At 38.3% G+C, this 24,037-nt stretch overlaps 1 protein-coding gene across 7 annotated transcripts in view; it reads left to right on the top strand.

Annotated features, from left to right (window-relative positions):
- Window positions 1-24,037, top strand: part of SCAPER (S-phase cyclin A associated protein in the ER) — a 433,964-nt gene that overhangs the window by 22,181 nt on the left and 387,746 nt on the right. For 6 of the 7 annotated variants that reach the window (XM_055319782.1, XM_055319779.1, XM_055319781.1 and 3 more), the window contains one exon: window positions 7,326-7,523. The exons of the other annotated variant lie outside the window; for it this stretch is intronic. In XM_055319782.1, coding sequence (XP_055175757.1) covers window positions 7,326-7,523 — 198 coding nt within the window. The remainder of the gene's footprint in view (window positions 1-7,325; window positions 7,524-24,037) is intronic. 7 annotated transcript variants of the gene reach the window in all.

The following is a 24,037-nucleotide window of genomic DNA, read 5'->3' as shown; positions in this document are numbered from 1 at the left end:
CTGCATGCTAACCGATTGTGCCATTGGAGCTGCACGGGTTAAATTCACTGCTTAAAAGGCAGTTGATTGAACTTAACCTCTCATTTCAAACTGAGCTATATGTTGCTTACAAGAGACACATTAAAATTTCAAGGAAATATTAAAAACAGAGGGATAGAAAAAAATCCAGGTAAATACTTGGTATTTTAAGTATACTCTAAAGTTAGTATAGCGATACTATCAAATCAGATGGAATTCAACATGAAATGCATTGATAACATAAAGATGGAAATTAATAGTAAAAGAGTAATCATCCATGAAGTGTAACAATATTGAACTTTTTAAATTTTTTAAATTTGTATTTTTATTCAATATTGAACTTTTATGTACCTTACAGCATAGGTTTGAAATATGTAAAGCCCAAACTGACAGAATTGGAATAGGAAAAGTACATTTATAATCATATTGGGAAATGTATCTGTTATTCAGATCAAGCAGGAAAAAAATGGTAAGGATATAAAATTAGCACTACAGTTAGGCTTAATTTCATATTAATAGGTATGTGTATTTTTTTAAAAAAGATTTTATTTATTTATTCATAATAGACATAGAGAGAGGCAGAGACACAGGAGGAGGGAGAAGCAGGCTCCATGCAGGGAGCCCGACATGGGACTTGATCCCGGGACTCCAGGATTGTGCCCTAGGCCAAAGGCAGGCACTAAACCGCTGAGCCACCCAGGGATCCCCCTGTATATTTTTATATATATGTGTATTTGTATGTATGTGTGTATTGGCACTTAATAAATACTGTGCACAGAACATACATGCAAAAATTGACCACATACTGGGTCATAAAGATAGTCTCAATAAATAGAAGTCAGAGAAGTCAGACAGAAAGAACATGTTCTCTGCCTATAATGCAATTAAATTAGAAACAAAGGATAAGAGTACTTTAATATCATATATCAGAAATAAATTATTGATGGACTAAAGGCCAAATGTGAAAACAAAAATTTAAAACTATCTAGCAGGATATTTTTATGACCTTGAAATAGGAGAGGCTTTCCTGGATAAGACAAAAAACACAACTCATGGATAATTTATGTAAAATTAAATTTATATGCTAAAAAACTAAACAAAATTAAAGGTAAGATTGACTGGAAGAAGATACCGTATATTAAAACTTAGAAAAAACTAAAATCAGAAAAATCCAATGGAAAAGTGGGGGAAACCTAAATAGATTGTAAACCTGTGAAAAGATACTTTGTTTTATTTATTTTTATTTTTTTATTTTTTTTAAATTTATTTATTTATTTATTTATGATAGTCACAGAGAGAGAGAGAGAGGCGGAGACACAGGCAGAGAGAGAAGCAGGCTCCATGCACCGGGAGCCCGACGTGGGATTCGATCCCGGGTCTCCAGGATCGCGCCCCGGGCCAAAGGCAGGCGCCAAACCGCTGCGCCACCCAGGGATCCCAAGATACTTTGTTTTAGTAGTAATCAGGGAAATGCCTCTTAGCTACTTGTGAAACCCTACCACTTTGCCCTCTAGAACTAGGTTCATCATCAGCATATCTTCTATATCCTTCTCTTCTCTGAACATTCCCTTTGCCTTCCTGTTTTAATTAAATCCCAACTCTCCTGTGTGGACTATGCTTCCTTCACAGTCTTTTAGTAGTATCTGCAGCTCTCTGACCTCTGCTCCTAGAGCTTGATCCTTACTGCCATTATGGATGGTTCTCCCTTCTAGCTACTGAAACTCCCTAGAGCTGAAGCTCATTCCATCAGACTATACTATCTGCTTTTTTCTTCTTGTAGTCACTGACAGACTTCTAGGTCAGTTCTCCTAATTCCTTGAAAATATAATTTCCAGCTCACTGCATGCTCTCCATCATCACTGCTGTCTCAATTCCTTGCATTTCTTTCCTCCAACAGTCTTGTCTTCTACTCGTTCCCATGGCCTGACTCTTGCCTTGTTCTTACTGATAACTATTCCCTCTCCAGGATCTCAATCACAGCCATCCCTCTTCTGCCTGTCATTTCTTTCCACCATACTCTGATCTCCTGACTCCAGTAATTCTTTAGCCCTATGGAAGCTGTATTTTTTTGGATCCTGCCACCCTTTGAGTATCCTTTTTTCCATATCCACACTTCCATATCCAATCTTCCCTGAAAATTCACCTGAGATTCTGTGGTTTATCTGTTATCACTTTCTTGTGTACTCTCCTAGCTGTATCACTCTCCTGCCTCTTAGCAGTGTGTACTTTATAGAACTATCCTGATTAAATCCATCTTTCTGCTTGTGCTCTGTATACCAAAGCATTTTGAACATGACTGGAGAAATGTATCAATTATGTTGACAAGGCTCTTTTTACATTTATGACCACTAACCTCCTGGATAGTACTGTCCCAAAGTCCTATTGTATGTCCCTAGCTATTTGTATCAGTCAGGTCCCGTAGACATGAAGAGGATAAGAAAAGGATACTACAAAAGACTCCGTATGACCCAAGTTTGATAACTTAGGTGAAATGAACCAGTTCCTTGAAAGACATACACTATCAAAACTCTTTGAAGAAGAAATAAGTAATCTGAGTAGGCCTAGGTCTAAGAACTTGAATCAGTGATAAATAACCTTCCAAAACAGAAAGTGCCAGACCTGGATGGATTCACCTTTGAATTCTACTAAGTATTTGAAGAAGAAATTAAACAAATTCTCTACAATCTCTTTTGGAGGGTAGAAGCAGAGAGAATAGTTCCTAACTCATTTAATCAGGCCAGCATTATCCTAATACCAAAACCAGACAAAAGCATTACAAGAAAACTGCAGACTAATAATTCTCATGAACATAGATGTAGTAAAATATTAGCAAATCATATCCCACAATATTTGAAAAGAATAATACACCATGACTAAGAATGTAAATTTAATTTTACATAACTTATCTGTGAGTTGTGCTTTTTGTCTTATCCAGGAAAACCTCTTCTATTTCAAGGTCATAAAAATATCCTTCTAGATAGTTTTAAATCTTTGTTTTCACATTTGATCTTCAGTCCATGAATAGACTAAAAGAAAAATCACATCATACCAGTAGGTGCAGAAGAAGCATTTGACAAAACTCAACACCCATTTATGATAAAAACTTTTAAAAAACTAGTAATAGAGGGGAATTTCCTCAACTTGATTAAAACAAAAATCTACAGAAACCCTTGCAACTAATGTGATACTTAATGGTGAGAAACTAGAAGCTTTCACCCTAAGATAAGTTATAAGGCAAGGATGCCCCTATCACTACTGTTTTCTAACATTATAATGGAAATTCTGGCCAGTGCAGTAAGGAAGAAATAGGCATATAGATTGAGAAGGAAGAAAGAAAATTGTCTTTGTCTACAGATGATATGATTATATAAGAAATCTGAAAGAATCAACAAAAAACCCTCCTGGAACTAATAATCTGTTATAGCAGGTTGCAGGGTACAGAAGTCAGTGGCTTTCCTGTATACCAGTGATGAACAAGTGGAACTTAAAAACACAATACCATTTACATTACTACTCCCTCAAATTAAGTACTTGGGTATAAACCTAACAATCTATATGCAAAGGTCTATATGAGAAAAACTATAAAACTCAGATGAAAAAAAAGAACTAAATAAATGGAAAGGTATTCCATGTTCATGTAGGAAAACTGAATATTGTCAAGATATTCTTTCTTCCCAGCTTAATGTGCAGGTTCGATACAGTCCTGACAAGTTATTTTATAGATATTGACAAACTGATTCTAAACTGTGGAGAGGCAAAAGACCCAGAGTAGCCAATGAAATATTGAAGAACAAAGGAGTTGAAATCTTTTTTTTTTTTTAAATGTTTTTTTTAAATTTTTATTTATTTATTTATGATAGTCACAGAGAGAGAGAGAGAGGCAGAGACACAGGCAGGGGGAGAAGCAGGCTCCATCTCCATGCACCGGGAGCCCGACGTGGGATTCGATCCCGGGTCTCCAGGATCGCGCCCCGGGCCAAAGGCAGGCGCTAAACCACTGCGCCACCCAGGGATCCCAAGGAGTTGAAATCTTATGTCCTCCCAAAAACCCGCACATGGATGTTTATAGAAGCTTTATTCACAATTGTCAAAACTTAGAAGCAACCAAGATGTCTAGTTAGGTGAATGGCTACATCAATAGTAGTAATAGTAGTAATCCAGAAAATACTTTTATTTAGGGCTAAAAAGAAATGAGTTATCAAGCTGTAAAAAGACATGGAGGAACCTTGTATTAATAAGTGAAAAAAGCCAACCTCAAAAGGCTACACAGTGTTTCCAACTGTATGGCATTCTGAAAAGGCAAGACTATGGTGAGAGTAAAAAGGTCGGTGGTTGACCTAGGTTCAGGGGTGGGGGTAGAGAGGGGAGAATAGGCACAGAAGATTTTTAGTAAAGTGATGATACAGTGTATGATACTGATGATGATGGATGCGTGTCATTTTTACATTTGTCCAAACCCTTTAAGAGAGTAACACCAAGAGTAAACTGTAAGGTAAACTCTGAACTTTGTGTGGTTATGATGTGTCAGTGTTGGAACATCAAGAAAGTACATGTTCAATTTTATGGGCCTATGCATTTTTCTGCAAATAGGTCCCTAAGAATTGTTAGCTTCTCGGGGCGGGGGTGGTGGTGGTCAGTGAGCCCTTCTGAGAGAGATGAGTCAGAAATCTCAATTTCTTCCTTCCTCTTGCCCTCTCCTTCCCTTTACTTTTTCTCCCAAAAGTCATTGATTAAAACAATATAACATCATGGAATTCATCTGTGTCTAACTTCCCCCACAAATGTAGATTGCTTTGTTTTCTTGAGTATCTTGGAAGTAGCTAGGTACAGTAAGCTGTAGTAATGGATACTTAGCTGATTTTTAATCTTGGCTTTATCACTAGTATGAGACCTTGGGTTCATTCCTAATTTAGCTGAATCTTAGTATTGTCTTCCGTAAAATGGAGATAATGATGTTACCTATGATAATTGCTTCAAAGGTTAAATGAAGTAAAACTGTATGGAAAGCACATTGCACGGTGCCTGGCACCTGGCAAGTGTGCCATGAATGTTGTTAGATGCTGCTGCAATTACTGTCGTCACTGCTATTATTTTTATCAGTGGTAGGTAAGAGCCCTATACTTTGGAACTGTGTACTGAGTTTTAACCTCTACAATTTGATTTACCTGTTCTACTTTTTCACAAATTTGGCAATTTTGCCATTAGTTTATTCACATTTTTTTTCCTATGAGCACATTTCTTCTCCTCTTTGTCTTTCTCACTATGATCATACCTAACATAATTGGGTACTAATTGTGTGCTTGGTGCTATGTGAAATGCTTTATGAGCATGGGAGCAGAGGTTGAAAGACTAAGTTCTGGTCCCAGTTCCATCACTCAACCTTTTGACTTGCTAAGAAATTCAATCTTTCTGAGCCTCAGTGTTGTTTTCTGCAAATGGGAATAATAGTATTTGTCCTGTCTTTACAGTTTGTTGTAATGATTAAATGACATAATGTAATCAAAATTCCTTCATGAAATATAAATAAGCATATAAGTGTAAAGTATTACCGTTTTGGCAAAGATAAATAGCAAATTTGCCTAGCACATTGCCTTTCAGTTGGAATTATGTAACTAGTTTTTGCCTCACTAGCATCTTTCTTTGTAAAAGCTTTATATAGAACAGTCACAAAGAATAGAAACATTTTAACCTGGAAGCAGTAGTGCCTATTTTACATTGTAAGAAAGGATGGTAAAATATTTGAATCCTACACATACAGATGCATGCTATGGTAAATACATACATGGGTGAAAATGAGTGAAAGTACATTTGAGAATTCCATAAGATTAGAGTCTCAATTCACAGGAAGCTACTAACCCTTTGCTGATCAATGTAGAAAAACTCCATGAAGGAGGTATAATTTGGGAAACTTCTCAACTTAATTTTACCTTTGGATGGTGTATAGGAATAGAAGTGAGGTGGTACGGAATATGTGGCACAGGGCTGGCAGCACAGGGCATGAGGCAGTGTGGTGGGAAGCCACCAGTGTCCTTGCAGAGCTCTAATGGGAACATGGTCCCCTGTGGTGATAGTTCTTTGACAGATTAGGTATTAGCCTCTGCAGTCTTCTAAACTGTAAAATGGAGCTAATAATAATACATACTTTAAAACTTGTGTGAAGGAGGTTAGAAGGTTATGCGAATTTGATTTACGATCTGTAATCCTGTATAAACTGTTAATTGTCACAGTTTTTAGGAGAGTGGACAGACTTGAGCTTTACTTCAGGATGCTAGTCAAATGGAATTTTGAATTCGGTTTAATCCAAGGAAGGGATATTTGCTATAATAATAAAATTATTTACTACTAGGGCTGGAAAGAACTTGGAGAACAATTGAGGCAAAAGTTTTATGGATTGTTAACATTGAAGTTTTATTGCATGAGTATTGAGAATTTGGGCCTCGACCGAGGCTATCACATAAAATAGTTGCTAATTTTTATTCACGAAATCAGGATGGAGAACTGCGGAGGGAGGACAAGGAGCTCTGTGTCAGCCTCTTAAGTGTATGTGGTATCTGTGTGTGTACGTATGTTTTGTTTGCTTCCTTTTCAGCGGTAAAGATTCTGTATAAATCAGTGATTGGCTATACAGGATTTATGAAGTTTAGGAATCACTTATGTTGAAGAACAAAGCATAACACAAAGCAGGAGGATATTAGCCTCTCTTTCAGTTACTCTCCACTCTGGGGCACTTCTATGAGAAAGAAAAACAAGCAAACAGGAATGATACACACATACACAAAACAACCCGAAGGAGCCTGGGATTGTTTGTTGCTCTAACTGTAGTAGAGGGTCAGTATTTATTTATTTTTCAGTTTAAGTAGCCACAGTTAAGCAACTCTTTACTTCCTCTAGTGAGAAGCTTTAGGTTTGCATTTTGAATTTCTGACTTTATGTAAACTACATGCTTTTTGGTGGAATGAGTCTGTGGTACAGTTTGTAAAACTATAGAATGTAATCTTTATTTTCAAAGTTTGTACAACTGAGGAAAGAATGGGTCCTTCAGTGCTCCTTTTTGACTAAGGGTCTGTTCACTGCTGAAGCCATGCTAATCTTCAGTAAGACATGTCTGAAATAAAAAAAAAATGACCTTATAAACCTGCTGCTTTTAAGACGAGAAGCTTTGTTTTGATGAATTCAGCATGATGTAAGATAAAAAGAAGGTCTCATTTTCAAGTATTTATGTTGGAAAATGTGCTTTGTACAAAAATCCAATCCCTGAAGGCTTTTAAGAAATATATTTTTTTGTGTGTTTGGTTTTATTTCTCCAGAACACTGCAGTAGACTGTAAAATAACATCATCTACAACTGGAGATAAACACTTCGATAAAAGTCCCACTAAAACAAGGCATCCTCGGAAAATTGATCTAAGAGCTAGATACTGGGCATTTCTTTTTGACAATCTTCGCCGGGCAGTAGATGAAATCTATGAAACTTGTGAATCAGATCAGAGTGTGGTAGAATGTAAGGTAAGGTTTGCTTTGGCACTTTTAGCTTAAAGCCAGATTCTTATTTTTATTACACCTAACTAGATCATTTATCTCGGTATGCATACTGTATTATTACTGTAGTCACCATGCTGTACATTAGATCCCCACAACCTCCTCATCTTATGACTGGAAGTTTGTGCCCTTTGACCAGCATCTGTTTTTCCCTACCCTGGGAACCACTGTTGTACCCTGCTTCTACGAGTGCTTCAGGGTTTTTTGGTTTTGAATTTTTGAGTATTCTTGTTGCTCTTTGCCTTATTTGCTTTATCTAATTATGTAATATTCTATGCAAGATTTGGTAGAAAGCAAGATTTGATATGTAGTCCTGGGTAAGAAATCGTAAAAGATGGACACACACACACACACACACACACACACACCACACAGAATTAGTTTAAAAATCTTTTATCTGCATTCTCCAGTACGGTAGGTGGCACTAGTGAGATTTTCACATTCTTTGGTTTCATGTTTAATGTCTTTAATTGGCCATTGCTCCCTTTCTGCTGAGATACTTATCACTCTTCTAATTCACTCTGGTCAGGGAAAAGTGAGATTGATAGCTAGCCATAAACAATCCTGGGTGGGATTGGGGATGTCATTGTAAGGTGTGTTTTCTAATTTCAGATAACCTGTGTTTGTAATAGGATATTAGATGCATAGTGCAATCTGTCTCAAAAAATTCACTAAAAAGCCCAATCTTTTAGTAAATGGAAACTATATTTTACTTTATACTGAACAAAATTATTTTGAGAAAAACTAGAGTGCTACATCTTCATAGAAATATTACAGAGTTAGCTTGTGTTTCTATAGTGAACAGGATCGAAAACTCTGGAATTCATTATTTAACCTTTGAAATATATGAAGGATCAAAGAAAAGTTACATGTTAAAACAGAAGTTGTGTTTCCTCTAAAATTGGAAACAGCCAAAATAGGTTTTAGAATAGCCTAAAAATATTGACCAGAAGTAGTTTTCAGAATGAATAGTAATTGAAATCCTCCAAATTTATAGTTTGGTTGTCACACTTAATATATTTTTTTTAATAAATTAATCTTTTATTGGTGTTCAATTTACCAACATACAGAATAACACCCAGTGCTCATCCCGTCAAGTGTCCCCCTCCGTGCCCGTCACCCATTCACCCCCACCCCCCGCCCTCCTCCCCTTCCACCACCCCTAGTTCATTTCCCAGAGTTTAGGAGTCTTTATGTTCTCTCTCCCTTTCTGGGAAATATCAGAAAGGGAGACACTTAATATTGTTACTACCAGCATGTGAGACTTTTTATGTCTTAAGAAAATATGTTTAAAGCAAAATAATAACCTTGGAGTTTAATGAATCAGCATGTTGTGGTAGAAAACACTATTGACTTTAATTTTAGATTGTAGTTTCTTTTATAAAATGAGCATTTAGGCCTAGATAGTTTCTAAGTCAGCCATAGAGATCAGTTAGATCAGGAGATTCTTTGATTTTTGTCATTAAAAATAAAAAAAAGATTGATTGAAGAAATAAAATTTGTAAGATGTGTACTTCTTTACAGAAGTGAGTTGGGTATGAAAATAACTTTTAAGAAATTCAATAGTAATAGATTTTTTTTGTGTGTGCAAATTATAGGTCATAAAAATGGAGAAGATTTTGACAAACGGAAAATAGTAGAGATGTGTTCTTTATTTTCTGTACTGTTCCAAGATGCTCAAAGGCTTATGCTGAGAAATAAAATGAGAGCTTAAAAGTTACTATTTTATTTTTTAAGAAGATTTTTATTTTTAAGTAATCTCTACATCCAGCACGGGGCTCAAAGTCACAACACTGAGATCAAGAGTTGTATGCTCTTCCCGACCAAACTAACCAGGCGCTGCTTCAAAGTTATTTTCATACTCAACTCTGCTCCTCTCCCTATCCAGGACTTACAGGTGGTGATGTAAAAAGGTATAGTTTAACATTTAGTCTAAGCATGTGCTGGGTGTGTAATAACTAGAATTCGTTTTTTGTTTTTGTCTTGTTCTGTTCTTACTATAAAGGCACTTTCAGACCTTATCTCATTTATATAGTATCTTTGTGAGATCCGTAACTCAGAGAGTTTTCCTCACTGTGCAGGTAGATTCAACTGTTGTTTTGTGGATATACTGGCAAGATTTATCCCTATTTGTGGTTTTAGTGTTTGAGCCTTGAAAGTCATCACAACTCATTTTTTGGTCTTAGGTATAAAATAGCAGTTAATAACACCTGTATCCTGTAATTCACATGCTAAGTATAGCATGATATGAAAAACATCAGCCAGGATTGCTGACCAGAGCCCCATTCTATAACCAAAGAGGCTAAATTTCTAGTTTTTTTTTTTTTTTTTTTTTTTTTTTAGTTTGAAGATGTGCCTTTTATGGCACTTCACTGCATGAATTACTATGAATTGACATTCCAGCAAAACTCTACTCTGACCATCACCACTGCATTTCCCCTTCTCCTTTATAAAGAGATGTGCTAGAGGATGGGAGAGGGCCTTTTGGAGAGTACACAGTGAATGAAGCAGTAGCCATCCTCTCAACTTGTTCTCAGAAAAGTTTGAGGTGGGGTTTGAATTTCTTGTAAACTTTGTGAATGTGGAGGCTGTTTTCTTATTCTCTGGCTGGATCTTTGCTGTGCTGACTTGATTTTGATATTTTGGGAATGTGTCCAATGAGTTTGGGGGAAAGCATGCTGGGTACACATTGTACTTTGTTTTCCTTATTTCCCGTTTTTAAAATTTTTTTTTTAATTTTTAATTTTTACTTGTTTCCAGTTTTAACCTGGGGGGAACTGGGTGTGTGGCTCTACAATATTGGATATAGAGGCTGGTGTATGCATCTGCTCTAGAGATTTCATAACACAGTAGCCTTGCTGGAGTAGCTCATGGGTTAGTATGCCTTGGAAGGAGATGGGATGTGAGTTCTCAGTGATCAGGTAAAGAGGACCCCCAGTGAGTCTCATGATTTATGTCAGGGAAGGAGTATGGACATTGGTGAAGATGTTGGAGTCATAGAGGCTTTCTGTGGGGACACTTAATTAGGTGGGAGTATGCAAAACACTGATGGAATCGGGGCAGATACTGCTGGGGCAGAGGGAGCCAGTGTGAATCTGAACACTGCCTATCATGCATGTACTGCAGGGATCAGCAGACACCACTGACTTCAGCCTGAGTCAGAGAAAGATTAGGGATACATCTCTGCCCAGCAGTACTTGACTCTCTCAGCAGTTAAGCATCACTGGAGAAGAGGGCGGATGACTGTAGCAGACCCATCACTAATATCTGGTGAACTTTTGTAAGTTGAATATTGCTCTGTTCCCACAGCTGCTACATAGGGCAAAGGATAGAAGTTTGTGAATGAGAAGGAGGTACAGGGGAAGAAGAGGGAAGTAGCCATCTGCTAAAGGTCATGTAACTCTCCCTTGTGCTTACAGGCAGGTTGTCTGTAGATGGGATTTTAAAACCTTGCTTCAATAATTGAACGTATCTGAAAAATTGTGTAATTTTACTGAGCATACTCAGCAGGTTTAGTATTCAACTAAGGTTATAGGGGAGAAACATAAAAGTATTCTTTGTTTATATCATGATGAGTTGAGATTTCTCAGTTCAATAAGTAAGGATGAAAGTGAGATGTGAGAAAATGTTTTGAAAGATATGATGTGCAATAAAAAGAAAATAAGCTTTATACTTAGATATATGGAGAGTCAGAGTTGGAGAAAGAGGAATATAGGTCCAGGGACAGAGAAGGTGTAATCGTGGAAGTAGGAAGACCAGGAGAACAAGAATGTCCTGAAAGCCATTGAAGAAGTAGCAGTATTGGAGAGGCCAAGAATGATTACAGTTGATTTTTATTTTTATTTTAATTTATGATAGTCACAGAGACAGAGAGGCAGAGACACAGGCAGAGGGAGAAGCAGGCTCCATGCATCGGGAGCCCGATGTGGGATTCGATCCGGGGTCTCCAGGATTGCGCCCTGGGCCAAAGGCAGGCGCCAAACCGCTGCGCCACCCAGGGATCCCAATGATTGCAGTTGAGAGGAAGCTTTTTTGGTTTGGCATTCAAGAAGAATACCAATAGGTGAGGTCAAGGCAGAGATTTGTGCTAAGAATTTGAAATTCCTTTTGATGGGTTCTTTGGCCTTTTTATAAAAGTAGAAGGTATGGTTGGAAGTTACTGCCCTGAAAGAGTTGTGATGGGAAATTCTTCTCTTTCCTGTGTTTTCAGTTTTCCTTATTAGATTCCTCTCCAGTCAGTATTTAACTTGCTTTTTTCTCTTCCATCCTAAATGAGAACAGTAGAAACCCCAACCCTTTCTCTCCTTGTCCTTTCATCTCTTGTCCCACCCCCATTTTTCTCCTCTTCGTTTTGGCAGAACATTCTGTATTTGCTGCGTCCATTTCCTTTTCTCTCAGATCCTCAGACTGCTCCAGCCTGGTGCCACATCCTGTCAGAGCTCTAGGTAAGCTCTTATCACAGCGGCTGGTTATCTCAGTATTGCCAAGCCCAGTCATGTTTTTCAGTCCCTTCCACGGTCTCTGAGCAGCACTTCACACTGTTGACCACGTCCATCTTATAACACTTTCTCCTTTGACTTTCATGAAACAGTCTTTGCTAGTTTAGTTTTCTTCCTTTGAAGGCTGCTCCTTCTGCCTCCTTTTTTTTTTTTGGCTTTTTCCACCTGTCCTTTAACCCTTTAGCTGTTGGGAGGTGATTAAGCCTCTTTTTAGTCCATCTTCTTTTCTCACTATCATACTTTGTCTCCTGGCAATTTTCTCCAGGCCTTGCCTTAATTTACCATTTATTTGCTGCTGATTCTTATTTTTGTTTGTTTGTTTGTTTTAAATATTTTATTTATTTTTTCATGACAGACACACAGAGAGAGAGAGGCAGAGACTCAGGTAGAGGGAGAAGCAGGCTCCACGCAGGGAACCCGACGCGAGGCTCGATCCCGCGTCTCCAGGATCACACCTCAGGCCAAAGGTGGCGCTAAACTGCTGGGCCACTGGGGCTGCCCGCTGCTGATTCTTAAACGTGTATCTTTATCTTACATACCTTTCCTCCGATTTTTAGGCCTGTATATTCAACTTGTCTAGTTGGCACTTCCACTTGGATATCTCACAAGCATGTCAAACTGACATAAAAAACTTAAGTTCATGATCTCTTCTTCCACCCCAAACCTAGGGATATATTTCTCTTTTCTGAATGGGCAGATATTGCCTCCATCTTGTCCCTTTCCTTCACACTAGCCACTGTCCAATGGATTAGCTCCTAAATCTTTCCAATCTGTCTACTTCTCTCATTTCTCCACTGCTACCATCCTAGTCTAAGCTGCCATTCTAACATACCTGGATTACAACTGCAACCTTTAGACAGGACTCTCTGCCTCCATCCAGTCCATTCTCCACATTACAGACAGAACAATACTTAAAAGCCACAAATACGTTTTCTCATTTCTTTAATTATAGCTCTTCAAAAGTTTCCCTTGGCTCTGAGCATTCAACATGACCTTCAAATCTCGAGTGATTTGATTCATGCATATCTCATTTCATGCCATTTTTCTCTCTCTGCCTCTGCCTCATTTAAACCAGCCTGCCTTCGTGTGTTCACATGTCTCCAGGCCTTCCCATGTTCTGATTCTTATGCTCAGAATGCTCATTCCTTCTCCTTGCCCAGCACCTTCTCACCTGCCACATCCCTTTAACCTAGTTCCTTTTAATAGTAGATTTCAGGGGGCCCTGTCCTGATGTTTCAGACTAGATCAGGTTTCCCTACAGTGTACTCTCATATTCTTCTGCGTAGAAACACTTACTATAATTCAAGTCACATAATTGTATTTTTTTTTTATTTATTTTTGATAGTCACACAGAGAGAGAGAGAGAGAGAGAGGCAGAGACACAGGCAGAGGGAGAAGCAGGCCCCATGCACCAGGAGCCCGACGTGGGATTCGATCCCGGGTCTCCAGGATCGCGCCCTGGGCCAAAGGCAGGCGCTAAACCGCTGTGCCACCCAGGGATCCCACATAATTGTATTTTTACTTTTATATCTGTTTCTGTTATCAGACACTGAGCTCCTTGTCCAGTTCCACTAGTTAAAGCTCCACAGTTTTGTTTACCTTTCTGTCATCACTTGGTGCTGGAACTGGAACGTAGTAAATGCTCAGTAAATAGGGATCCCTGGGTGGCGCAGCGGTTTGGCGCCTGCCTTTGGCCCAGGGCGCCATCCTGGAGCCCCGGGATCGAATCCCACGTCGGGCTCCCTGCATGGAGCCTGCTTCTCCCTCTGCCTGTGTCTCTGCCTCTCTCTCTCTCTCTCTCTCTCTCTCTCTCTCTCTCTCTCTCTCTCTCTGTGACTAACATAAAAAGAAAAAAAATACTCAGTAAATAGATGTTATTATTATTATTATTTTTACAGTAAAACACTGAGGTTTATTTATTTATATATTTTTTTATATTTTAAAATTTAAATTCAATTTGCCAACATACGGTATAACATCCAGTGCTCATTCCTAAAAGTAGTGAATAGATGTTAAATGGCTGTGTGAAGCAATGAAATTACATACACTTTTGTGGTGACAGTCTTCCCAGTTATGCGATATCCCTGTCCCCACAGTGATACTTAGCAGCCAGTCATATGCTAAAACTGGACAAAGACAGTGAGTAGGTAGATGGATGAATTCTGGGTTGGTTGAAGGGAATATCAGTTTATTTAAAGATTTAAAAAATGCTCAAAGGTGGTGGGCAGATGGATTAATCATAGGTTGGTATTGTTTAGGCACATGCAGTGGAATTTCACTGGAGTAAAGGAATTGGAGAGAGGAAATAAGTGGTTGGAGTAGTGGGCCATGGAAATTAAGCTGGATGGGGAAGGAAATGACTATTGGGTAAGCCCAGTAGATATAGAGAAAGTAGAGAAGCTAAGTGTTTGCAAATCTTCCTTGGATATGGTAGGAATGTTTAGATTCCCTGTGGATAGAAGGTGATAAGTTTATATTTTTAGAGTTATTATTTAGATACTCTAAATACATACTTGATTTTTACCTCCCTCATCTGTCAGATACTCAGATATTTTGAAGTCTTTCACTACTACTGCATTTTCTTCAATATCTCTTTCAGTTTCTAAGAATTTTTGTTAGACATTCTGTTGTCTTGTTCTCACTTGTATAAAGTATTATATGAGTTAACTTTCATTTTAAGTTTAACATTTTCTTAGTATAAAAATGGTGGCCCCATTGTCCATCTTAATGTTTTTCTTTGTGAATTCTATTTTGTGCAATATTAATATATAGTCTCTTTTGTGTTGTTTGCTTATTTTGCCTGTAACCCTTTATAGTTCAAGAATTGAAATTGGCTTACAGAGAACATGAGATTTAGCACAAGGATAGGTTAAGAACTCACCTGTGCTTTTATAGGAATGGGCTTTGGTTACCTCACCATTGCCTAACATCATCCATCACCACACAGTCACAATTTTTTTTCGTTCTTATGATGAAAGATCTGCCTTTAAGATCTGTCTTGGCAACTTTCAAATATATAATACAGTATTATTAACTATAGTCACCATGCTGTACATTAATCCCAGGACTTAATTATTTTATAACAAGAAGTTTGTTCCTTTTTTTTTCAAGGATTATATTTATTTGTGTATTTATTTGAGAGAGAGGGTGCACACTTGCCCATCAGCAGGGGGAGGAGGAGGGGTAAGGGGAGCAAGGAGAAGGAGGGAGGGGTAAAGAATCTCAAGCAGACTCCCATCTGAGTGCAGGGCTCTATCTCACAACCCTGAGATCATGACCTGAGCTAAAACCAGGAATCGGACGTTTAACTGACTGAGCCACCCAGGTGCCCTGTGAAGGTTGTACCTTTTTACTACCTTCACACGTTTCTCCTACTCCCACTCCATTAATAACTATCCTTTCCTCTATCTATATCTGGTCGTCTGAGTCTTATTCTAGTTATTCTTTTCTATGTTTCATTCACTGTAGGCTTACAATAAAATTTTGCTGACTGATTAAATAATTTCTTTTTTTTTAAATCTTTTTTTTTTTAAATTTTTATTTATTTATGATAGTCACACACAGAGAGAGAGGCAGAGACATAGGCAGAGGGAGAAGCAGGCTCCATGCACCGGGAGCCCGACGTGGGATTCGATCCCGGGTCTCCAGGATCGCACCCGGCCAAAGGCAGGCGCCAAACTGCTGTGCCACCCAGGGATCCCAATAATTTCTTTTATATTTATAACATTTTACAAGATAGCATTCATTGTTAAAGTTGTAGAGATAGATGAGTTTCATTTTAGTCTATTTAGTCTATTTAACATGACACTTAATTGATGATTTCCTGGTTGACAAATCTTTGTTTCTTAAACCTGGTTCTCATATTTTACTCAGGAGAGCATAGATTATTTTTCTTTTGTTTTTTTTTTTTGGAAGAACTTTTAATAACTTGATCTCATAGGTACCATGTCATAACTATTACTGGGGTTAGTCAAACCTGATTTATCTGAGTTAAAAGCCTAGTTCTGGGGATCCCTGGGTGGCTCAGCGGTTTAGCGCCGCCTTCAGCCCAGGGCATGATTCTGGAGTCCCAGGATCGAGTCCCACGTCGGGCTCCCTGCATGGAGCCTGCTTCTCCCTCTGCCTGTGTCTCTGCCTCTCTCTCTCTCTGTGTCTCATGAATAAATAGAGAAAAAAAAAGGCTAGTTCTTAGGAGTAAACATCATGCCATTTTATATCATACTTCACTCTTATTTATGTATGTATGTATATATGTGTAAGCATAACATTTTAAAAATGTTATATTAGTTTAAGCTGCACAATATAATGATTCAGCAGTTCCTTACGTCACATGGTGCTCATCATGACAAGTGTATTCCCTTTTTTTTTTTTTTTTGACAAGTGTATTCCTTAATCCCTAATACTTATGTAACCCAACCCCACATCCCTTCCGCTCTGGTAACCATCAGTTTTCCGTAATTAAGAGTCTGTTTCTTGGTTTCTCTCTTTCCTCCTTTGTTCCTTTGTTTTGTTTCTTATGAGTGAAATCATATGGTATTTGTTTTTCTCTGACATATTTCACTTAGCATTATATTCTCTATGTCCATCTATATCATTGCAAATGGCAAGATTTCATCCTTTTTATGGCTGACTAATATTCCATTGTATGTATATACCACATCTTCTTTATCCTTTCATCAACTGATGAGACACTTGGGGAGGGGGCTTCCATATCATTGCTATTGTAAATATTGCTGCTATAAATGTAGGGGTGCATGTATTCCATTGCAGTAGTGATTTTGTATTCTTTGGGTAAATACCCAGTAGTTTAATATCTGGATAGTTGGGTAGTTCTATTTTTAACTTTTTTTTTAAGATTTTATTTATTTATTTTTTTAAAGATTTTATTTATTCATGATAGAGAGAGAGGCAGAGACACAGGCAGAGGGAGAAGCAGGCTCCATGCAGGGAGCCTGACGCGGGACTTGATCCCGGGACTCCAGGATCACGCCCTGGGCTGAAGGCAGCGCTAAACCACTGGGCTACCAGGGCTGCCCTATTTTTAACTTCTTGAGGAACTTCTATAGTGTTTTCCACAATGGCTGCACAAGTTTGCGTTCCTACCAACAGAGTAAGAAGGTTTCTTTCTCTCCACATCCTCACCAGCACCTGTTGTTTCCTGTGTTGTTGATTTTAGCCATTATGACAGGTGTGAGGTGATATTTCACTGTAGTTTTGATTTGCATTTCCCTGATGGTAAATGATAATGAACATCTTTTCATGTGTGTGTTGGCTATCTGTATGTCTTCTTTGGAGAAATGTCTGTTCATGTCTTCTGTCCATTTTTAAACTGGATTATTTGTTTTCTGGGTGTTGAGTTGTAGAAGTTCTTTATATACTTTGGATATTAACCCTTTATTGGTTATGTAATTCACCAATGTCTTCTCCCATCCCATAGGTTGCCTTTTAATTTTGTTGATTGTTTCCTTTGTTGTACAGAATCTTTATTTTTGGTGTAGTCTCACTAGTTTATTTTTGGTTTTGTTTCCCTTGCTTTGGGGGATCTATCTAGAAAAAGTTGCTATGGCATATTTCAAAGAGGTTACTGCTTGTGTTCTCTTCTAAGATTTTTAGAGTTTCAGGTCTCACATTTAGGACTTTAATCCATTTTGAATTTATTTTTGTATGTGGTCCAAGAGAATGGTTCAGTTTTCCCAACATTTGTTTGAGGAAACTGTCCTTTTTTCCCTTTGGACACTCTTATTTTTGCCTTTTACTGATGTGGATACCTTTTGTTTTTCGTTGTTTGATTGCTGTGGCTAGGAATTTTTCAGGATTATGTTGAATAAATATAGTGAGAGTAGACATCCTGTCTTGTTCCTGACCTTAGGGGAAAAGCACTCCGTTTTTCCCCATTGAGGATGATGTTAGCTGTGGGGTTTTCATATATAACTTTTATTATATTGAGGTACAGTCCTTCTAAACCTATTTTGTTGAGGATTTTTATCAATAATGGATGTTGTACTTTATCAAATGCTCTTTCTGCATCTCTTGAAATGGTCATATGGTTCTTACTCTTTCTCTTTTTGGTGTGATGATGTGTTACATTGTTTGATTTGTAAATATTGAACCACCCTTACAACACAGGAATAAATCCCACCTGATTGTGGTGAATTATTTTTTTAATGTATTCTTGAATTTGGTTTCCTAGCATTTAATTGAGGATTTTTGCATCTATGTTCATCAGGGATATTGGCTTGTAGTTCTTTATTTTTTAGTTGTGTCTTTATCCAGTTTTGGTGTCAGGATAATGCTGGTATCCTGCTGATTTTTGGAAACTTTCTTTCCTTTTTTTTGGAATAGTTTGAGAAGAATAATTTTTAACTTTTCGTTGTATTTGGTAGAATTCACCTGTAAAGCCATCTGGTCCGGGGCTTTTGTCTGTGGGGAGTACGTTTGTTTTAATTTTTATTATTGATTCAATTTCTTTACAGGTCATCAGGCTGTTCACATTTTCTATTTCTTCCTGTTTCAGTTTTGCTAGTTTATATGTTTCTAGGGATTTATCCACTTCTAGGTTGTCCAGTTTGTTGGCATATAGTTTTTCATAATACTCTTAGTTTTTTGTATTTATGTGGTGTTGGTTGTTATTTTTCCTTTCTCATTTGTAATTTATTTTAGTCCTTTCTCTCTCTCTCTTTTTTTTTTTTTCCCGATAAGCCTGGTTAGAAGTTTGTCAATTTTATTGATCTTTTCAAAGAACCAGTTCCTGGTTTCATTGATCTGTTCTTTTTTTTTTTTTTTTGTTTCTGTATCATTTATTTCTGATGTAATCTTTATTTCCTTCCTTGTAATCGTTTCTTTGGATTTTGTTTGTTGTTCTTTTTCTAGCTTCCTTAGGTGTAAGGTTAGATGGTTTATTTGAGATTTTTCTTGCTTCTTGAGGTAGGCCTGTATTGCTCTAAACATTTCTCAGAACTACTTGTGCTGGTGAGAATGGACATCCCTGTCGTGTTCCTTATCTTAGGGGAAAGGCTCTCCGTTTTTTCCCCTTGAGAATGATACTTGCTGTGGGTTTTTCATAAATGGCTTTTAGGATATTGAGGAATGTTTCCTCTGTCCCTACACTCTGAAGAGTTTGATCAGGAATGGATGCTGTATTTTGTGAAATGCTTTCTCTGCATCTATTGAGAGGATCATATGGTTCTTGTTTTTTCTCTTGTTGATTGATCTATCATGTTGATTGTTTTACGAGTGTTGAACCACCCTTGCATCTTGGGGATAAATCCCACTTGGTCATGGTGAATAATCCTCTTAATGTGTTGTTGGATCCTATTAGCCAGTATCTTGGTGAGAATTTTTGCATCTGTGTTCATCAGGAATATTGGTCTATAATTCTCCTTTTTGGTGGGGTCTTTGGTTTTGGAATCAAGGTAATGCTGGCCTCGTAAAACGAGTTTGGAAGTATTCCCTCCATTTCTATCCTTTGAAACAGCTTTAGTAGAATAGGTATTATTTCTTCTTTAAACCTTTGACAGAATTCCTCTAGGAAGCTATCTGGCCCTGGACTTTTGAGTCTTGGGAGGTTTTCGATGACTGCTTCAATTTGCTGCTGGTTATTAGCCTGAACAAAAACTTGAACAAGTTTTCTATTTCTTCCTGTTACAGTTTTGATAATTTGTGGCTTTCCAGAAATGCATCCATTTCTTCTAGATTGCTTAATTCATTGGTGTATAGCTGCTCATGATACTTTTAAAAAATCATTTGTATTTCCTTGGTATTGGTTGTGATCTCTCCTCTCTCATTCGTGATTTTATTAATTTGAGTCTTTTTTCTTTTTAATAAGGCTGGGTAGGGGTTTATCTTTTTTGGGGGGTGGGGTTTAACTATCTTATTAATTCTTTCAAAGAATCAGCTCCTGGTTTTGTTGCTCTGTTCTACAGTTCTTCTGGTCTCTATTTCATTGAATTCTGCCTGAATCTTTATTATCTTTTTTCTTCTGCTTGGTGTAGGCTTTATTTGCTGTTCTTTCTCCAATTCCTTTAGGTGTGAAGTAGCTTGTGTATTTGAGTTTTTTTCCAGTTTTTTTTTAGGAAGGCTTGTATTGCAATGTATTTCCCTCTTAGGACTGCTTTTGCTGTATCCCAAAGATTTTGAATGGTTGTATCTTCATTTTCATTAGTTTCCATGATCCTTTTAATTCTTCTCTAATTTCCTGGTTGACCCATTCCTCTTTTAGTAGGATGCTCCTTAACCTCCATGTGTTTGAGTTTCTTCCAAATTTCTTCCTGTGATTGAGTTCTAGTTGTAAAGCATTGTGATCTGAAAATATGCAGGGGTCAATCCCAATCTTTTGGTATCAGTTGAGACCTGATTTGTGACCCAGTATGTGGTCTATTCTGGAGAAAGTTCCATGTGCACTTGAGAAGAATGTGTATTCAGTTGCGTTTAGATGGAAAGTTCTGTATATATCTGTGCAATCTGTTTGGTCCAGTGTATCATTTCAAGGCCCTTGTTTCTTCGGTAATGTTCTGCTTGGAAGATCTGTCATTGGCTGCGAGTGCTGTGTTGAAGTCTCCTATTATTAGTGTATTATTATCTATCTTTTGACTTTGGTTATTAATTGATGGATATACTCGGCAGCTCCCACATTAGGGGCATAAATATTCATGATTGTTAGGTCTTCTTGTTGGATAGACCCTTTAAGTATGATATAGTGTCCCTCTTCATCTCTTACTACAGTCTTTGGGATAAACTCTAATTTACCTGATATGAGGATTGCTACCCTAGCTTTCTTTTGAGGACCATTTGAATGGTAAATGGTTCTCCACCCTTTCATTTTCAGGCTGGAGGTGTCCTTAGGTCTAAAATGAGTCTCTTGTAGATAGCAAATAGATGGGTCTTGCTTTTTTATCCTGTCTGAAACCCTGTGTCTTTTGATGGGATCATTTAGCCCATTCATGTTCAGAATAACTATCGAAAGATATGAATTTAGTGTCATCATATTACCTCTTCAGTCCTGGTTTTTGTGGATTGTTCTCTGGGCTCCCTGTTTCTTTTACAGAGTCCCCTGTAATATTTCTTGTAGAGTTGGTTTGGTGGTCACATATTCTTTCAGTTTCTGCCCATCCTGGAAGCTCTTTATCTCTCCTTCTATTCTGAATGAGAGCCTTGCTGGATAAAGTATTCTTGGCTGCATGTTCTTCTCATTTAGGAGTCTGAATAGATCATGCCAGCCTTTTCTGGCCTGCCAGGTCTCTGTGGAGAGGTCTGATATTTCTCTCCATATAAATTAAGATTCTCTTGTCTCAAGCTGCTTCAAGAATTTTCTCTTTATCTTTGGAATTTACAAGTTTCACTATTAAATGTCAAAGTGTTGAATGGTTTTTATTGATTTTTTTGGGGAGGGGTTCTCTCTGTCTCTTGGATCTGAATGCCTGTTTCCCTCTCCAGATTTGGAAAGTTCTCAGCAATGATTTGTTCAAATATAATTTGAGGTCCTCTCTCTCTCTGCCTCTTCTGGAACCCCAATTAGATGTATATTCTTCCTTCTCAAGCTATCATTTATTTCTCTAAGCCTTTCCTCATGGGATCTTAACTGTTTTTCTCTTTTTTCCTCAACTTCCTTCTTTTCCATTAACTTGTCTTTTATGTCAGTCACTCTCTCCTCCACCTCATTAACCTTAGCAGTTAGAACATCCAGTTTGGATTGCATCTCATTTAATCTGTTTTTAATTTCAACCTGAGTAGATTTCAATTTTCCAGTAAGGATGTATCTAGAGTCCTTTACGCTTTTTTTCCAGAGCCACCAGTAGCTTTATAATTGTACTTCTGAATTTATTTTTTTTGACCTCATATTTAAATCCTAATTTTGTAACTCTGGCAGAGAGTCTTATTTCCAATTCTTTCTTTTGTAGTGACTTCTTCCTTTTAGTTATTTTGTCCTGGGCAGAGTGGCTGTATGAGCAGGCTGAGTCAAAAATATCAACCACGACGTAAGTAAAATATACCCTTGGGTGATTCCGAAGAGGTCAGAGACCAGAAAATAGAAGAAAAAGAACAGAAGAAAATAAAACAAAAGGACCACTAAAGTGAAAAACAAATTTTAAAACAAAGTAGTAGAAATAAAAAGCCAAAGACCGAAAACAAAGACCAAGATAAAAGAAAAAAAAAAGTAAAGAAAAGAGAAAAAAAGGCAGGGGATGATGTGGTGAGTAAGTGGTAGTGGAGAGAGAATGTGGTCTACCTGAGGGGTCATAGAGGGTGATCCTCTTGGTTCTGAGTGTAATAAGTTCTGTATGTTAGCAGATTTTCAGTCCCAAATTTATGTAAACCAGCTATACTAATAGAAAGCCCCACCATTGACCACCAAAACATAAACAAGATAAAAGAGGGGGGCAGAATGAGAAGGAAAAGAGAATATAATCTCACAGAATGAATCAACATGGTGTTCCACTTGGTTCTGCGTGTATTTTGGTTGTGTGTTAGAAGGTACTAGATTCCACCATTGTAAAACAAAACGAGGTAGAAAAAACAAAAGACAAAAAGCAAATACCCATATCTTCTATATCTCCCAAAATTAAACTGAATACATTGAAGGGAATCCAGAAGTGAAAAATATATCTAAAACATGTAATTTAAAAAATACGAAATGAAAAAGGAAAATACTTGAAAATGAAGATTTGGTAAAATATTGTAGTTAAGGTAGGAAAAGAGAAAAAATACTGGAAATTTTTAGTCTGATTTAAAAACCAGTGTAATGGAAAGAGAAAAAAAGAAAATACAACAAAGAAAGGGACCCTCTAGTTCTATATACTATTTTCCCTCAGTCCTGGAGCTTTCCGGTGCTGCTTGTTCAGTAAACTTGCTCTTCTCTTCTTCCAGCAGTTCTTTTGGGGGAAGATCTGCTGTGCTGATTCTCAGGTGTGTGTACCTGGGCAGAGATGCTCCGCCCCCTGCCAGGTGCTGGGCTCAGGGAAACGTTTACCTGTGAGGCCTTTGTTCTCTGGTGGCCCAGCCCCTCCCAGGCACAAGGTGAAATGAGGAACAACAACAATGGCCACAGCCAGATCTCCAGCTCTAGAGTTGAGCTCCCCACGAGTAACTAACCACAGCTCCCAGTCCTCACTGGCCTAGATGCTCCAGGGGCTGAAACAGGTGTGCTGATCTGCACAGCTGGGGGGCACCCAGCGGCAGGAGAGTCCTCACTGTCCTGTGCCCTCCCCGCTTCCCACCTGACATGGGGGAAATGGAGCATCACTGGCTTTGTCCACTTGGGGGCCCTGGTGTCCAGGGCCCAGTGCCGCTGGACCCACGCTCCCAGGGACCACCTCTCCCGAAGGGAACAGAGTGGATTACAGCCACCTCCATCTGTTACCGGGCTCTATTGTAAAGGCTGCCCCAGAGCCAGCCCGCCTAACCAACTGGCTTCTCCTCAATGCCCTGAGGGCTGTGGCACTCCAGCCTTTTACTGAGATAGGACCACGGTTTGCCGTGAGCTTTCCTCAGGGTGCCCCTCCTCTTACAGTGATTCTGGGAATCTTGAGGCTTCACTGCCCCTCCTGCCATTCTGCCCTATTTCCCTGCTGAGCTCTTTTCTGTCAGGAAGAACTCAGGTGCAGATTTTTAAAGTTCCTGCTTCTCCAGGGCTGGGCTCATGCCCCAGAGGCTTTGCAGATCTGCTTTAGCCCTGCTAGTCACGGTTCTCCTCCCCCACCTTTTTCTTTTTTACTTTTCTTGCCTTCCTACCTTGTTCGAAGTGAAAACTTTTCTCTCTGTAGCTGTTCGAGGTGCTCTCTCTCTACATCTCAGGTCGAATTCCCAAGTGTTCAGGATACTTTGAAAGTTATCTAGGTACATCTGTGGGACCAATGAGTTGAGGACCCCTACTCTTCCCTCATCTTGCCCCTCCCCAATATGTTTGCATTTAAAAACCCTTATGAGGGACATCTGGGTGGCTCAGTGATTGAGTGTCTGCCTTTGGCTCAGGGTGTGATCCCAGTT

Source organism: Nyctereutes procyonoides, unplaced genomic scaffold (genome assembly GCF_905146905.1).
Source record: "Nyctereutes procyonoides isolate TBG_1078 unplaced genomic scaffold, NYPRO_anot_genome, whole genome shotgun sequence".
Taxonomy (NCBI): Eukaryota; Metazoa; Chordata; class Mammalia; order Carnivora; family Canidae; genus Nyctereutes; species Nyctereutes procyonoides.
The sequence above is the reverse complement of the archived record's forward strand: the minus strand, read 5'-3'. Positions and strand labels throughout refer to the sequence as shown.